This window comes from Genypterus blacodes, unplaced genomic scaffold (genome assembly GCF_046128005.1).
Source record: "Genypterus blacodes isolate CSIRO-AG114 ecotype Tasmania unplaced genomic scaffold, CSIRO-AGI_Gbla_v1 ptg000067l_1, whole genome shotgun sequence".
Lineage (NCBI taxonomy): Eukaryota > Metazoa > Chordata > Actinopteri > Ophidiiformes > Ophidiidae > Genypterus > Genypterus blacodes.
In genome coordinates, this window is record NW_027466879.1 from 16,786,165 (window position 1) to 16,805,000 (window position 18,836).

General features: G+C 42.4%; 1 protein-coding gene and 2 non-coding genes across 3 annotated transcripts in view; 2 read left to right on the forward strand and 1 right to left on the reverse strand.

Annotated features, from left to right (window-relative positions):
* Positions 1-1,982: 1,982 nt before the first annotated feature.
* Positions 1,983-18,836, forward strand: part of kif26ba (kinesin family member 26Ba) — a 70,810-nt gene continuing 53,956 nt past the window's right edge. Inside the window, 2 exon segments of the mRNA XM_076155283.1 lie at positions 1,983-2,042; positions 3,270-3,662. Of these exon segments, the coding sequence (XP_076011398.1) occupies positions 1,983-2,042; positions 3,270-3,662 (453 nt within the window).
* Positions 6,521-6,612, forward strand: trnar-ucu (transfer RNA arginine (anticodon UCU)). The gene is given in 2 exon segments: positions 6,521-6,557; positions 6,577-6,612. It is a non-coding gene; the product is annotated as a tRNA-Arg (tRNA).
* Positions 12,616-12,707, reverse strand: trnar-ucu (transfer RNA arginine (anticodon UCU)). Its single transcript is given in 2 exon segments — positions 12,616-12,651; positions 12,671-12,707. It is a non-coding gene; the product is annotated as a tRNA-Arg (tRNA).

Consider the following 18,836-nt stretch of genomic DNA (forward strand, 5'->3'; position numbering starts at 1 on the left):
ACGTGCTGTCGTGAATGTCGGATATCCCGCTTTCGTCCGGATGAGTGGCCAAAAGTGCCGTGACGTCCATTCTACCGAATGTAGAGTTAAACCTTTAGGAGCACGTAGTTAAAGCATAATTGTGGGAACAAAATAGCTCACATAGCACATCGCATACCTAATGAGCATTCATTCTCTCGCCTTCATTCTATTGTTGAATGTTTAAACACATATTGCGTTAGTAAACAATTTACAAGCCAGAAAAAACGAGAAACCCTGAAGGCAGCATACTTAAGCGCCTGATCGTATCAAAACGCGTGAAACATTTCGCAATCGCAATAGTGGAAGTGTAAAAGTGTTGATATTGAGTGACGCCATTTTTGAAGAGGTTAAAATTGTTGAATGTTGTATTTAAATCTCCTCAGATTTCATATTTGAGTGTGCAAGTAATCTGCAATGCAAATCACCAATTAGAAACTGCTAGATTATCCCTTATATCTTCCGACCAGTGAAAGGTGATGGAACTTTAAATTCTCAAGTACTTTTCCCATCATAAGCAGTGCAGTAGAGTGCAGTAGAAGTGTTGTTAGTGGAGAAGAACTTATCTAGATACAACATGGTGTTTAGATACAATATGGTGTACGTACCTTCATTCAAACCTGTTCATGTTCTGTTGGAATGCGTTGCAAGCTGGAATGCGATTCGATGTACCTTATATCTTTTGTGACACCAGCAACACAGAGAAGTAAATGAAAATGTGTTTTGCACTAGTACAAAATCATGATGAATATACCACAATAATATAATAAGTAACCGCACTCATTAATAGAGCTGTAGGTTTGAAAAGTTGCATTATTATAATAGTGAATCAATATTTGAGGTACACAGCTCACCGTTCTGAATGCAGCCGGTTGCATGCGTGGTCTCCTACAATGACGCCATGTGAACAACAGAGGGCATTGTGTAACCATATGTAAACTGGTACTGCTGGGTTAATTTGAGCAGTGCTAAACTGAATCCATATTCATACACAGATGACGTCTCTTAAGATTTTAGGTCTTGTACAGAAGAGTTACACTATGGTTCCCTAATATATATGTATATTGATACCAAAACACACACACACAAATACTTCTCTTGCATAGTTAAAAAAGGTGAGATGTGAATAAAGATTTTGGGTAGTTACATAGTGAACAAACCTGAAGCTCAAGATATTGCAACACACGCACACACACACACACACACACACACACACACACACACACACACACACACACACACACACACACACACACACACACACGCACACCTCATCTCAAAGTTGCAAGCAGCGTTGTACGTGCCACTCAGCCGGTTTCCTGGCTCTGCATTGGCCTGTGGCTGTTGAGGGGCAGGAAGGCCCCGCCCACATCCAGATGTGCGCCCCTCTCTCCTCTCCCAGTCCGCAACTAGCTCCAGTTGGGCGCAGACCCCCAGAAGTCAACTAGAGAGTGGAGGACTGCCACACACAAACACACAGACACACTTAATATGAGCAAGAAGGATCTTACTCCCTCAGGCGTGGTCTGCTGAATAATCCTTGATCGAGCCAACCAGTTTTCATCTTGTCAGTGACCCATGAGACCTGAACCGTGAATCGGAACCCGTCCCGGTGTGTTTGGGGTTTCAGGTCCAGACGATGGAGAGCGGCTGTGCACAGTGCGGTGCCGGTCTTGAGCTCACTCTCTCTTCCCCTGCTCGCTGACGAGGAGCGGTCTGCTTTCAGGACCTCATTTTGGGATCCCAGAGGTGTTTCTAGGGATTTTCCTGCTTTTTCCTTGTGAGGCTGAACGGAGATGTGAGCGGGTTTCCACGTGCATTCGGAAAGTGTCTTGAGCTTGAGAAGAACAAACTGCAGGGGTCGCGTAGTTTGATTGCCATCGATCCGGCGTTCTCTTATTGAATGTGAAGCAGCAGCGGGGGCTTTCTCCGCTCCTCTCCTCCTCTCTCCTCTCACCTTCAACATGACTTCGCTGTCGGGGAGCAAGGAGAGGTCTGTGAGTAGCCGGAGCAGGAAATATGGGGTAGGTCCTCCGTTACACTTGTCTCTGTCTCCTGTAAGTCCGCTTAAATTCAGACATTGATCATTGCTGTAGAAGATGGCTAACCCACTCCATCCCATGCTTTATACTCGCCTTCATACTAGTCAAGACTTTATTTGTATTGAAATATAAACATCTAAGTAATGTTTTTTTAAATGTTGGAATTGGAGAAGTTGTTGGAGAAGTGCAAATTTGATATTTGTTCACGTTATTAAGATGCAACCCTCCCTCCACCCATGGCTGAAGTACACACCTGTACTGCACCTAGAACCTCATTTGCATTCATTTCTAGCACAGTGTTGATTACCCACCTCCATCACTTGGAGCATTACCACCTATCAGCCCACTCACTGCTGCCTTATTATAGCCCTTTGTGAGGGATTACAGGAGCTCATCATGCCCAACTTCCTCAGCCACCACATCAGTGGGTCTTTCCTTTGCTCTCTGGATTTACCCAGCCGCAAAACATCTAATTTCCAACTCACTGTGGCTTCTCTGATGTTCCCATGTGGCTGACTAAGTAGGGAATAAATAACACAGGTCAGCACAAAGAATACAATCTGACCCTGTAATGGAATCAGTCAGGCGATAAAGGATACAAAAATTAATCAATGTTTTAGTTCTGCATATGATGAAACCTTCTAGGTTCTAATGAAGCACTTTGAATGAATGCACTTGAATGAAGCCTCTCTGTTAGTAGTCAGTACGTTTGGCCTCCACTAGGTTGTGGGAACACTGCTGTAAATCTTTCCTGCCTGCATGTTTTAATCGTGACCACCTGATTGGCCATTGTCCCGTTAGACTGCTATTACAGACTCATTGTCTCCTGACTGGATAAGAGGGCTAATTTATTGTCTCAAACCCGGGAGCAACAGATACTCACCATTCAAACGTGCTGTAAATTATCTATGGTCATTAAAGTTATGAGTCTGTTACATTGAGGGCATTTGTTAAATTCAGTAGATGGGTGGGCTGCTACTGAATAGCTGGTAGATATAATTTGAGCTCATATGCCTACATGTAATTTTTGTAATTTGTACTCTTAAGTACAGATAGCCTCACTTTATTGCCGGTGATACACACCATGGGCTCCCCTCCCACCTTGTGCTATTTCTGGTCAGCTATCAATGTAGTATAATCCACAGTACACATTCCCTTACATTATATCAGACTTTATGTTCTTCTTCTTTCTATTTTCTTCCACCACAGATGGCTGACACCTCCCCGACTAAATCTGCCTCCTTTTTCCCGGAAACATGGTACCGAAAGGCTTATGACGAAACTACCAGGTCCTGCACGCGTCCCGCCCCAGAGGGTGCTGGGTCCATGCCGAGCTCCACCGGCACCCCGTCCCCAGGCTCGGGGATCTCTTCACCAGGGTCCTTTTCTGGGTCACCAGGGACCATCTCTCCTGGCATCGGGACAAGCTCACCTGGTTCTCTAGGCGGCTCCCCTGGTTTTGGGACTGGATCACCGGCCTCCGGCAGTGGAAGTTCCCCAGGCAGTGAGAGAGGGATATGGTGTGAGAACTGCAACACAAGGCTGACAGAGCTGAAAAGACAAGCGCTGAAGCTGCTCATCCCTGGACCTTATTCCAGCAAGGTAATCACACATCGGCCTGTCCACCCACTGACCCACTGACCCACCCTGCTGTTTGTCTGTCAGGGTGTATGTGAATCCACTTGACTCTGTGATCAAGTTGATACCCTGCATCTTTGAGTGGATGGTGACTTAATTATTAAGGTTATACTAGCATAGCCACTTGTTACATTTGGACAAGATTGGCTTGGATTGGTTGTGGTCAAGTTATACATTAGCCTGTTTCTTTGGTGGATGTAAGGATCTCTTTGCTAATTTGCCGAGCTGTGGGAAAGAGCAGAGCACAGATTGAGCAGATTTTGTGCTATACGATCTGAGGATGAGATTGGGCCCTTGCAGCTTTCCATTGTACGAGATTGATTATATCACTAAACACAATCAGTTCACATACCACTGTATTGCTATCTTCTTTTGGGCAAATAGATATGACTGATTACTAAAAGATATTGACCACTTAGAGTGTTTATTAATCCATCTATATTGTTGCCTTTGTTTAATTTCCTTTGGCAGTTGATTTCTTTTTTCCACTGGTAGCCCATATAATCAATTTCAATTTCATTAGGACAGTGATTCTGTCCCTGGGGACTGACGGCTCCCAGAGGCATGCAAGTATCAAATTTATCAAAGGCTCTGTTTCTCATTTTCCTTATTTGATTTTTCTTGTGGATATTTTGTGGCTGAATGTTTTCAGGCTCTTGGTTGGATCAATGGAAAAGCTGCAGAGATAAAATCAGGTTTTAGTTAAGCTATTAACCATGCAGCTTGTGATGGCAGATCATGAGGCATTGCTTCGTTTGTTCTAAGGTTTCACAAACCAATAAGCCTGTGAGCTGTAATAGATGACTGGCAGACATTCTTAAAGGAGTTTGCATGTTTATGGTTCAGCTTCTGTCAAATTTGTCACGTTACTGTTCAACTTGGGTAAAAGAAACACTTTTTTTTACAGAAATGTTACATTAATGAGAAAAATCTGTGGTGTACATTGATTTTTGAAAAAAATATGGTTGGATGGTTTGGTGGAAATACAGACAATATTTCATCTGTTAAGGCTTACGAAAAGCCTTGCTCAGAGGCCCCCAGGCACGGCTGTGCTCCCGCATAGTTTCTGAAAATTTTGCATCTGGATTTGATGTTTTTCTGCTGCAGTTGACTGGCTTGAAGATATGAACGCAGCAGTTCTGCGCGTGGGACTTAGAGTTAATTAGTAACAAATCAGTACGTATTATGCAGCACGGGGCCAAGACAGTGCAGAGACATGGTAGCATACAGGACAGAGAGACACAGTCAGTAACAGAGACAGAGAGGTGAGAACAGTGGGTTCTCATTAACTTAAAGAACATGACAGTTGGAAATTGTAAGGAACAGTGCGGGTTAATGGGGGTGCCGCTAATTAAAAAATTGCAAGTTTGCATCTAGTCTAAGCCTCAATCAAATTAATTAAAGCTTCCTCACTGTGGTTAACGCTGTTGTATACACGTACATACATAAACAGTGCATGCGGCTCTGTGTGGGTGCTATAACTGTAAATCACTGTGGATTATACCTGTATGTAGTGTCTCCTTCTATCAGGTGCAGATATCAACGTGAGGTTTAAAATATTAGTGAACCTCATTTATTAGTTTGCTATGCAGGTTAACAGCTGTTCCTTGGTCATTGTACAACAAAATCTCTTTGTTTGCTTCGAGAATTTCACGCAAACAAAGTCGTGCACATACAGTGCAAGCCTGCATATTGCTCAGTGGATTTAGATCTGAGTAGAGTTTGCATAGTTTGTGTATGATTATCTGTTTGTGGTTTTGATGAAATCGTCGTCTTCTCAGCTCGTGTCTTTGCCCATTTTTATACTGAGCAGAAAAATACTAGAATTCAGGTGAAGTTTCCTAATGAAACATGTGTGCTCTTAACCCTACACTCAGCATACATGAGCTTTTTTGGAAAACCTGTTGCATGTGTGTGTGTGAGACACAGTATGCACTCACTCATACTTAAGAGACTCTGAAGTGCTGTCTACGAAACGGTTTCAGTGCATTAGAAGAGGTTAAATGGATCATTTTTGAAATATTTGCCTTGTAAGTCTGAATTCTCTGTCTGGGTTTCTCTTACATGGAGGCTTCAGTCCCAGACTCTTGCTGACCTGTGCAGGTGTTCTGTGTCAGGAAAAAGCTGCACTCACTTCCTTAGTGAAGCAATGTGACCTGATAATCCTTCTCCCTCACCAAATTTGCCGGAGCAGCACTTCAGTTGAAGTTTGCGTGCGTGTGTGTGTGTGTGTGTATGTGTGTGTGTGTGTGTGTGTGTGTGTGTGTGTTCCCTCCCGGTGTGCTGTCAACATAAGATCCCATGTTATTCCCGCAGGAGCTTCAGACAAATGTGACCCCTCACAGACAGATTCAACACATATCCACCTTCTCTCTGCCTCTCCCTCCCCCTCACACGTACACCTCTGAACCATGATTCTGTCTTTAATACACGACAGGCCGTGCTTGACCTACTATATATGCTTCACACACACACACACACACACTCACACACACACACACACACACACACACAATAATGATATGCTAATGATGACCTTCACCAGTCTCACATTTTGTATGGATGTTTCCAGTGTGTGTGTGTGTGTGTATCAGTGTAATATCCGCTTATAGGATATTTAGCATGTTTGTGATTGCTGTGTGTCCCAGAGAGAGAGACAGACAGACAGACAGACAGACAGACAGACAGACAGACAGCCAGACAGATAGACAGATAGATAGACAGATAGACAGATAGATAGATAGATAGATAGATAGATAGATAGATAGATAGATAGATAGATTGATTGATTGATTGATTGATTGATTGATTTATTGACATATGGCTCTGTGGCACAATGGATAGCGCGTTGGACTTCTAGTCAAACACAAGAAGAGTGATTCAAAGGTTGTGGGTTCGAGTCCCACCAGAGTCGAGGTTTTTGGACAGCACAGTACAGCAAGAATCTCCTTAAACAGCTCTGTTCTCATCCACTTCAATTCCCCTCCATTAAAACCATAATGTGGCAGTTTCCTTAATAGGGATAAATAGATAGATGGTGTATGCATGTAACACAGCTATTGTGTGTTCTTGCCCATGGCTGCATTAGTCACAGCCACCATTAGCAGATGGACAGCATGCAGAGTACAGTACCAGCTTACATGGGCTGTAATGTGAAAGTGGTGGATTTAATATAGTTTTTGCTGAAGGCCAACTCTTTTTCTGCCTTCTCTCTCAGACACACACACACACACACACACACACACACACACACACAAACAGAGGAAGAGAGAGTGACAGCTGGCGTATTGCTGGGAGAGGTATGGGCAGGTACAGTATGTTCTGTTGAGCAATTAGAATGGGCAGAGTATGTTTTTTATACACACACATACACGTGCACGCACACGCACACACATACACAGACAGAGAGAGATGCAAATGCACTCACTTGTAACCACAAGGCTCCGAAACACATCTGGCTACACAGCTGTACTCACTTAAGGCCTCTGTCCTTGCTGTACCGGTGTGTGTGTGTGACTGTATGTGTGTATCTGTGTGTGTGTATTCATATAGATCTACGCCCAAATTATGAATGGATAGAGGATGAAGTGGGTCACTGTGTGTGTGTGTGTGTGTGTGTGTGTGTGTGTGTGTGTGTGTGTGTGTCTGTGTGTCCGTGTGTGTGTGTGTGTCTGTGTGTCCGTGTGTGTGCGAGAGACAGAGAGTTGGCAAACCTAAATTAGAACAATTCTGAACATTTGCATCCAGCATGTATTTGTTCAGAACCCCAAAGATTGATTTCTGAAAAGAACCACAAATTGAGGAGGAGCTGAAGTGGGAACCATGAGAACATCCTTGTAATGGTGCTGCAACAAACTGTTTGGAAATGGGGGCCGGTTTGCTAGATAACACCCTGGTTCCAAAGCTCCTGAACTGGTTTTCAGCTGAAAATAAAAAGCGAAATGAAACATACATCCACTTTTATGCAGTGCCACTATACTATACTATAGAGCCACAAATATATTATATACCCATATATTCATCCTAGTGGAGGTAACTGCCCTGTGTCCTATGTGGCTGAATATGTATTTCAGTCAAAACAGCTGTCAACAGCTTTAATACATATTTGTACACGTGTGGTGTTTTCACACCGCTGTGTTCTGGTCTGGTTCAGTCAGATTAAGATTTATTTTCTAGTCTTGCTATAATCTGTCCAGGCAGGTCTGAACACAGTAGAGGCAGTCAGGGTGGACCTGACCACACCACAACAAGGCCAGTTTAAGGAGGAAGTAGTAGTCTGGCTCCAAACCAACTATGGAGCGGTCTATTGATCTATTGATTGATGTAGAACCAGGGAGGGTTACATAAACTACACCAGCAGTAAGACGCAGAAGCCTCTATGCTGCAATCTGGTGATGTCTACAAATGTGAGTCTGCCTAACGCCATGAGAGCTCCACTGCTCTTAAGCTGAATGCAAAGATGGGATGCAGAAAACCTGAATGATACAGTAAATCAGACTGTGGACCACACGATTTGTATAGGTATTGTATCTTGTGAACACAGCATTGATTAGAGAGAGTATGCAACCAACACTTCAAACAAGCGCAGCAGCCATCCTGACTGAACTCAAACTCCTACATCCAAGACATGCATTCTGAGATACACCCTCTCACCAGGGGAGTACTCACCTTGGCAGTGCTACAGTGTAATTCCTAAAAGAATGAATGACTGTGAGGCAATAAATGTGAAGTCACAGTATCATTGTGCATCGGGCTCTGGCTTACGGGCCTCTCTGAGCTCTTTGACGCCTGGGACCCCTTTGCCCAGTTTGCCCTGTCCAGCTCAATGAAAATAAGAGAGGGAGAGAGATAGAGCAACTGTCAGAGGGAATGACAGTATAACTGTAAGAGGCAGATAGTGGTTGTGGCAGAGAATTTCTGAGAAAAAAAATCTTATAAATGGGGCAGTGGTTGCAAATATATTCCTTCTAAATTGTCAGAGTCAAGAAAGTTTGACTGACTCCCAGTTCTTCAAGTAAAACTTTACCATACATACAGTAAGTCGACAGCACTCTACAACAATAAGCAGCTCCTTAACACCTTGTTCTTTCATTAAATTCTCCATTTATAAAAGGAAAGAAAGTGTTCACACGTTGTTCAAGTCCAAAAGGTTTTATCAGATTTTAAAGAGTGTTGCATCATCTGTTGTCTCAATTGCCTTTACCCACTCACCACTCATGCACATATAATTACTTAATTCTCGTTACAAGGTAATTAAAACCAAACCTAGCCTTGTCTGTAATTAGACTAATTATTAGATTAAATGAAACCATAGGTGGTGTGTTATTGCTTGAACATATATCCGCAAAGGGATGCACAGAATCTTTCCACAATGGTAGCTAGCTATTCTGTTGTAAGTCCCATAACGCTAGAGAATAAGGCCTCCAGTAACCACGGCAGCTGGCGTTGCCACGGCAGCGACATGTGACAGATGTGAGCCGCATACATATCTCCATCAGGCGTTAATGGGCTGCTCATAGTGTGAGTGGGTGAGAGAAAGAGAGAGAGAGTGAAAATATATGCCGTTCATGTGAATAACAGTGTGTGTGTGTGTGTGTGTGTGTGTGTGTGTGTGTGTGTGTGTGTGTGTGTGTGTGTGTGTGTATGTGCACACATGTGAATAATAGTGTGTGTTGGTATGTGTGTGTGTGAGTGATCATGCCCTCCTGATGCATCCCAGGTGTGAAAGGCATTACCATTTAAAGAGGTGGCTTCATCAATACAGCACGACGGCATGGATGGATGGATGCATGCGAGAGAGGACGGAAGGATGCTGACGTAGGCTGAAAAGGAGAGCTTCACACTGGGTTTATGTCAATTTAATGCACCCCACACACAAAGACACACAAAGACACACACACACACACACACACACACACACACACACACACACACATCATCTCAGCCACCACAATACATTTCAACTCCACACACCCCGTTCTGCCTCCCTCCCCTCTTTTTCGTTCTCCTCTCTGTTTATCAATTCAGTTCTCAATTCAATAATTTGACTGGTATGACAGAAATGCTATTACTGAAAGCAAAATACAAAGATCAAAGTACTGACATTTATATCAAGCATACAGGAATGAATACCCTTAATTTTTCAACATAGAGATCTAATTTAGGCATTTAAAGGATTTTTTTTGTGCAGAGTGATTTACAGCTGTTGCAGCAGAAGGCTTTAAAGGCTTATCAGAGATTACAGAAACCACTATTCTGCGTTTGTGAGCATTTGTTTCTTCATTTGTGTGTTTGTTGAACTATGTATGTTTCAATATTTTTGCCCTGGGTCATGGTGAAAGCACAGAGACTAAACTGAACTCTGTTACTTTCTCATTATACATTAGAATTTGAAATACGACGTAAAACCTCAACAGGGTATGATTAGTGGTACTGGTGGTGATGGTTCCAGCTCCTATGATATACAGACGTAGCGACAAACCCCAGTGAAGCCAACAGATGAACCCATATGGTGAGCAGGGAAAGAGCGTTTTGATGCAGCAGTGATATTTATAAGGACATTTCAGCCAATCAGTTGCACCTTGAAGTTGATGGGCCTAACCAACAAATGCACTTTGTATGTTTTTGGAGCATTGGGGGAATAGGAAAACCTCCCAAATAACAAGGATTAGTATTTGTGATAAACAGAAACCCTGGATTAAATCTGCTGTCTAGCAAAAGCTGCTGGCGGTGCCGCGGTCTCAGGACTCTTTTCCTGGCACACACACACCACGTGCTTTATCGCTAGCTGAGCGTAGTTTGAACTCGGGCAGGTGCAGGCAGCTGGACAGGATTCAGCTCAGTGGAGTGTGACATAAAAAAAAAGAAAGAAAAATGTATTCGTATCAGAACTATAGCAGGAATACAAATAATACACCAAATTCAGACATGGGTTCATTTAAGAATTTATCACAACAAAAAGGAAAGAGAAAATCAGAAGAAAGATGTTGCATCAGGGAAAAGGCTGAGGAAAGAAAGAAGACTGTTTTCCCTAATAGTGCAATCAGTGTCATTACAGCCACTGACCCTGTGCAGACACAATTAGTAAGAATAACCACCCCAGTCATTAGACTGCCACAGTCAACCGTATTGTGTGTGTGCTTTCATGTGTGTAGGCCCCTGTGTGTTTGTTCTTTGACCTTACACAAATACATTATCAGCTGTAATGTTTCAAACTAAAATTTATATGAATTTAAGTGGCGGTTTATTGAGCCAAATATCTTCACAGTGTGGGATTAGATGCAACAAGGACACAGAGTCTACTCTTCGTTGAAGAGCTAAAGCAAACTCCTTGAGTAACACGAGGAAGCAAAACACACCTCCACCAGGCACACCACACTCAGGAGTCAAGGTCTAGGGTGTGTGGGAAATGGAGTAAATATAAATAACAAAATGCACAGAAAACATTGCTTTACTGTAAATAATAACCCCAAACAAATGCCTATTGTTCTGTGATCAAGTGTTGGCCACAACAGCATTCCAAAGCTTATTTTCACAACACCACTAAATGCTCAACCCAAACCTCTCCCCCTCCTCCATCATCGTTAGAATTGTTTGAATTCACTTGTTACCATTGCATCATAATAATCACTGGTAGTATGAATTGGCTTTGTTATTGAGACAACCTCCAGGGGTCACAAACACGGGCCGTCGTAACACTTGAAAGACTGACAATGCAAAAGCAAATCCAATGCATGCAAGCTATTGTTTTACACCAAACCCCATGAATGTGTATGTACATTTTGGTTTAGCTTCTGATTTAAACATTTAAATAACAGGCGTTTCCATTTGACCATGTGGCCTTGAACTCTGTAACCATAATGGTGGACAACTACGCAGAAATCAGCAATGAAATGTCATAAGGTACCAGAGTTACTGCAGCCCCTTTAATCATTAGATTTAACAGTCAAACCCCCTTATTCACATACTGCTGCCCGGAGGTACTGCACACTGATTTGCATACTTGTATATTAAACCTTGCACCAGTTAATGTAAAGACATTTGAGCAGAAATGTACTCTTACAAGCACTGCCACTGCATGCTCAGATGGTTGTAAACAAAATCTGAATAATACAAATATATTATTGATGAAATGTAATCAGATTGAACTGATTGTTTAATCTATATATACATAATTCATATTTATGATGCCAGAACATTTCATACAAGTCTGAGTGTCTAGCCAAATGTTATTAACAAACAGATGAATTGATCTCTTTGGCACTTGCTTGCTGTACCATGAATACATTTGCCTCAAAGAACCGAAACATTCAAGCTCATGTCAAATTGTCATGTATTGAATTAAGGTAATTCAGTTATCCAGCCATGAAGAATAAGGCCTTGGTCCCTCATATAAAGGAGAGACCTGTTTTTACAGAGAACCCTGGTCAAATTAAATTTAAAAGATAAACTGAGATCAATTAAAATCAATAATCTACTTATAGGTGAAGAGAAAGAGAAGCCTGTGTACCGGCATATTAACAGTGCCTCTGCATACTGGCACTTAGCAGAAACACACCGAACACACACACACACACACACACACACACACACACACACACACACACACACACACACACACACACATACCGCATCCACCACCACAACTGCTGCTGCTGCAACATATTTAATAACAGGCAAATCACATGGGAGAGTGCACACACCATCACACGCTGGCACACACCAGCACATGCACATAAACACAACAGTGCCTTTAGCTGACTATACACACAAATGAACACACACTGCCTTATGTATGCATAAATTAACAGGAAAAGCTCAAATACAGTGCACACATTTTTGTTTTAATGGAGGGGGCATTGAAGTGGATGAGAACAGAGCTGTTTAAGGAGCTTACTGCTGTACTGCACAAAAACCTTGACTCTGGTGGGACTCGAACCCACAACCTTTGAATTACTCTTCTTGTGTCTGACTAGAAGTCCAACGCGCTATCCATTATGCCACAGAGCCACATGTCTGTCAAACAATCAATTAATCAATCACGGAATCAAACAATCAATCTGTCTGTCTGCCTGCCTGCCTGCCTGCCTGCCTGCCTGCCTGTCTGTCTGTCTGTCTGTCTATCTGTCTGTCTGTGTGTGTGTCTGTCCGTCTATCTATATTTAATTTTTTTACTTTCTATACTTTGCACAAAAAATACTTTATTTTGCACAAAAGGGAGCTCTCATTGCCTATTAAGGAAACTACCACATTATGGTTTTAATGGAGGGGGCATTGAAGTGGATGAGAACAGAGCTGTTTAAGGAGCTTCCTGCTGTACTGCACAAAAACCTCAACTCTGGGAACCTTTGAATCACTCTCCTTGTGTCTGACTAGAAGTCCGTGTGTTCCTCCGTCCGTTCGTTGTATCCTTTGTGCCACAGAGCCAGATATGTATTGAGTACTCTCTCTCTCTCTCTGTGGATACTCTGCATTAAAGTAAAATAAAAAAAGTAAAAAGTAAAAAGTACTCATCATCATCATCATCTTCATCATCATCATCATCAACAGCCAAGATAAAAAGTGGAAAGTTTCAGTGTTGCAGTAGCAGCAGGTGCACACTTTCAGCACTCTGTGACAGTGTGAAGTCTCACAGTTTATTTGAAGCCTTGCAAACCACACTTCTGCCATAAGCCAACATGCTGTCATAAAGTACACAAAAGTGAACACACACAGACACACACACCATCACCAGCAACACCCTGATGACTAAACAGGCTGTCACATAGTCAAGTATAACACATCTATCTTCAGTATCTCAAACTAGGAAAATCTCGTGACAGGCTGTGTGATGATGTCACGTGTGAATGTATGTGTGTGTGTGTGTGTTTCTTCCACTTTTTGAAAAGTAGCTGGTCCTAACTTTTCAACTAGATGTTTAAGCGTTATGATATGGGTTTTGTGATATTTCGGGTTAGAGCTGAGATTAGGTTAAGTACACAAGTCTGCATGTTGGCGGGTTGATGAGTGTGTGCTTTAAAAAAAGAAACACATTTATAAGGCCAAATAAAGGCCCTGTTTGTCTCTTTGGCCTTGAAGAGAGAGATAAGATAAGAGATCTTAAGAGAGAGATACTTTATTAATCGTCATTCTGCATGCAATTCACAACAAATCGCATGCAATTGAAATTTATCTTGCACCCCCTCATATCACACACACACACAAACACATGCATCACAGATGGGGTGCAGGGCAGCCATTATACGGCACACGTGGAGCAGTGTTAGGGGTTCGGTGCCTTGCTCAAGGGCACCTCGGCAGTGCCCTGGAGGCAAACTGGCAACTCTCCAGCTGTCAGCCCACTTTCTTGGTCCATACGGGACTCGAACCGGTGACCCTCCGATTCCCAAGCTGAATCCCCTATGGACTGAGCCACTGCCGCCCCAAGTTGCAAGAAGTTGCTACTAGTCAGATTTGGTCACCTTCATCCATCTCACAGTGCGCTGCATGCCTACAGCTTTCATACTCATCCTCAGTAAACACCATCATGTGGATGATTAGAAGTGTGAGTTGAATATAGAAGAAGAGATGAAGCCGTCACATTGCACCTGCTCCACGCAGGCGAAATAAGAGAAGCTTGAAGTAGCATCTAGCAGGGGACGGGTCAATTTGTTTTTCTGTCACATGTGTGTGTAATGTACACTGCACAGACACACACACAGTCTACTGAAGCCTTGTATGTAGTTGCAGGGATTGCAGATGCCAAATTGTATTTACAGGGTGTCAACCTCTGTGGAAGGCGTAGTTTGTGTATAAATGTTAAGTGGTTACATTTTGGAAACAATTCCATGTTGCAAAAAAGGCATTTACGTTTTTTTTATAATTTCTTATTTTTCATAGCTGTTGTTAATACGTACCAGTGGAGGAAAGAAGAGTTGAAAGGTAGGGTAGAGAGGAGAACAGGAAACAGTAAGAAAGTGTGTGGGAAGAGGTGATGTAAATGCCTTCACAATGGTACAGTGGCCTTCTATTCTTACACAGAGGGGGAGAGAGAGGGAGAGAGAGAGAGAGAGAGAGAGAGAGTACTTGCATTGTCAGCAAACCTACCTTTTAGGGTAAAACTGAGAGGCGAGGCTCTGCCAGTTTGTCAGTTGTTCTTGTTTTACAAGTACTTTAATGGCATTCCTGTTCTAAATACACTGGTGTGAAGTTTTTGTCTGTGTGTGACTATGAGTATGTGTGTCTCTGAATGTATATACGTCTGTGCGCATGCATCTCTATCTTAACTATATAGGTTAAGAGGGTGTCTAATGCCAAAGATATGTCATGGCTGTGTGTGTGTGTGTGTGTGTGTGTGCGTGGGTATTTTGAGCTGGACTGTTGGCTCATTGTGTCAGAGCCCTGTAAAGGGCAGGAGGTGAGATGGAAGTGAGGATGAAGGAGCTGTTATTTCCTATGCAGCTCTGTGGCAGGTTTCACTGCAGGAGCTGTGGGTAAATTACTCTAAATAAAAGATGATAGATATTCTTCTTTTTCCCTTTAGGTTTGTAGACTTTACACAGTATATTCAGCTACCTTTGAGTGATTATGTTGCTACAATTCTTTAAGTTACAGGAGGTATGTTGGCTGAAAGTAAAGTAAACCTCTAGTCATTTGTTTTCTCTTTCTTTCCATCCCATCATGGTTACATCCCTTACTGACAGAAGAAGACAAATACATCTACAAATAAAAACCCAATTTGTATCTATTCTTGTCTTCTACCTCAGCATAGTGGCATCCTCACATCATGCTCCTGCTCATGGACAAGATGAAGGAAGAGGGAAAGAAAGAAAGAAAGAAAGACAATAACTTATATGGGCTGTATAGGGTAGCAGGGCATAGATGGAGAAAGATAAAGAGTGAGTGAGGAGAAAAAGGCTGAGTGAGAGAGGGAATTAAAGTGGCTGTTTGTTCCTAGACCTGCGCTTCAATCAGACAGAGGGAATGGCTTCTAGCTGTTAAACTTTCCAATTACCCTGAGCAGATGGAGCCCACTGGGCTCGATTTAGTGCCTCTAAAATGGTTGTTGTTGTTTACTGTTATCTGCTATTGAATGTGCAGGCTGGCCATAGACAGTAGATCTAGATAGTAAAATAGGTCCCTCTCACTCTCTCTCTCTCCTTTTACCTCTCTAAATCTAATATTTGACAAAGCATAATCTGTGTTTGACCGATCATTTCTCAGGCGGCTGTGAGTTAAGCAGGCTCCTGAGTGGAAGTTTAGCTGTTTCAATTTAGGCTTAACGCTGGAGCAGATGAGCAAATCAACAGAGCAAAAGTAGTTCTCCTCTTCCAATCTCAACAGTGCTCCTGAGCTCTGTGATCCTCCAGTGGAACAGTGGATCAGTGTGGTTGCTTTAGGGCGCTGCCACCTATGAATGAATGATACTGTGTGTATGTTGGTGGAAAGTGCAGCCATGCTCAGTTGAATTTTCCTGGACAAATGAAGGCTAAAAGTGTTTTAGGGTCTGACAGGATGAAGCAAGCACACCCTGTGGAGGTATAAGGTTTATGTAAAAGCACATACAACCTCTTTGTATGAACCTAATGGGACTCAAACCCAACAAAAAATGAATGAATGATTTGAAGACCTGGTCAAACACAACATTTAGTGCCCTGCATGGTTTGTTTAGTTGTGGAATTGCATGTATTTAAAATCAGAATTATCATTTCATTTCAAAATGCATGCATGCTGTAATTAAATGTGCCTCGATTTGTAATTGTCTGCGTGTGTATATATGTTTGAGACTGAATTAACATTTACACTATACTGTGTACAGAGTTTATGTGCTTGGGTATGTGAGATGGATATTGAGATTGTGTATGCTATGTGTGTGCTAGACTACACAGACTGTTTGTGCACACACATCATGTACCTGTTTTCGTGTGTGTGTGACCACATTCTGCGTATAAGCAGCTGCTGTCAGCCAGATGTGGTCTTTACCCTTAGTTCTTTCCCAGTGAGCCTCACTAACCTTGGGATGGAAGAAGACTGGAGGGAAGAATGGATGGATAAGAGGAGTAAGAGGAGGAACAGAGGGTAGTACGGGGAGGAGTGTGAGAGGGCGTTGGAGAGTGTGTGTTCAGGTGTGGGATATGGCAAGATGGATTACCCAAGACCAAGAGGCAATTTATCACTGTCAGAAAGAGAGAGGGAGGGAGAGAGAGAGAAAAGAGAGGGTGAGGAAAAGATGAGAGGGGGTACAAGGAGTGTAAGGATAGAGGGCAACAGGAATGTAGCAGGTGGAGGATGAGAGAGAGAGAGAGGGGAAAACGGTGGTGAGAAACAGAAATCCACTGAATCATAATTTGCTTTATATAATCGGAGACATTCCTACAGCATCAGAAGACGACGCAGGAACCTCATCACAGGAAAGTCTTGAAAGCTGTAAGGTCCAGGTTGTTTCACCAGAGGAACTTTCCTGTAAGTCTCCGAGTGTGAGAGAGGTTCTCTTCCCATTCAGTGGATTAAGCTTAAAGCTCCCTGATCTGATCTGGAAATAAGTTTGTAGCTTAATTCAGCAGGACTGGACTCTCAGTCTGAGGCAGGCAGTGAATCATAATAACCCTGTGAAATCTCCACTGGCAATAAATAGGATCTGGCATTTGAATAACCCATAACCCATTTACTGCTGGATACCAATATAGGTGACTGCCCTATTTAGACTCATACACAGAGACAGGTCACTAACCTATAATTATTCTTATGTGGACATGTAGGTGACTGTGCCATGGCTACACGGTTTAGATATTAAATCAGGCATTGTTTTAGATTTAGAAGTATTAAGGAAGTATAGAAGGAAGATGGCAACAAATCAGCTGAAGTGTTACAAGATTATCCTCTTGTACCACCAGGACCTCCTGACAACTAGTTAATTGGCAGCAATCTAACATGCCAAGGTAAATTATTTTTACATATAGATTTGGTAAGTCACATGGGCTAATTAATAACAGGCAGCGGTGTAAAATGCAAGCCCATTTCATTTTATACATACATGAATAAATACATAGATTACAGTAATAAGGAAGCTGACTGAATGGCATGTTGTGTTGTGTTCTCAGCTCTGTACCTCAGCGTATACTCTTAAATTATTATGCTATTCATGTTGGTGCCTATAAATGAGATTTACAAAACACCACCAAAACAAAATGGGCTTGGAAGAGAGAGAGGGTTGGTCTGATTGGTCCAAAGCATCTGGTTTCAGTATTTTGTACCCTCTTTGAGTGGGTTTAACACACACAGCAATTTGTGTTTGTGTATGTGTATGTGTGTGTGTATTGAGGAAAGGCTGCTTGGTGGAGTAAAATGCTTGGTGAGCGTTTCCTTATAACTAATCTGGGTTTACCAGCCAGTTACATACGATTATAATTCCCAAACACTGTATGAATGTAGCCCATAGTCAAGTCAAGTTTATTTATAAGCCCAATATCACATACAAAGCCTTAGAGGGCTTTACAGACCCACAACAACAAACAGCTCCCGACCCAGCCCAAAGCTCTCTAAGAAGAAAAAGAACTCCCAAATAAACCCTCACGTGTAAGGAAAAAGGAAGAAACCTTAGGGGAGGCGATTCAAAGAGAGATTCTCTCTCGTCTTGTAGCGTGATGTGGAGCCCCAAAATAGTCTGAGGTCTGAAAGACTCTCTGAAGGTCTCTCTCTTTCACACTCACCCTGCATCGTGGAAGCTGCGTACCCACAACCGCTCTGAAAACATTTCAGAGGTTACAAGCAGACCGATACATCAAAGCATGTCCAGCCTCTGCCTCATCCTTTGAGCAAGTGCCCTGTCCTTATCATTAGCAAGGGTAGGGCAGACTGTCATCTTCATTCATGATGAGTAATGATGATGGCTGGCATGCAGTGTCTGTGTGCCACTTTGAGGTAAAGTCACACATAGACTATAGATTTAAAAAGATAGAAATCTAATATGAATCTATTAGACTTTGATTCGATTTATGTAAGATATGATCATTGCAGTTGTCATTGTGGTTTGTCTAAGCCGTCCAGTATAATGTACAATGTAATTATGTATCATTATGTATCATTCTCCCAAAACTGAATTTTATATTCATTTGGCTTGATGATGCTTTCCCCCGAGGGTGTGTATGGCTCGCACGCCCT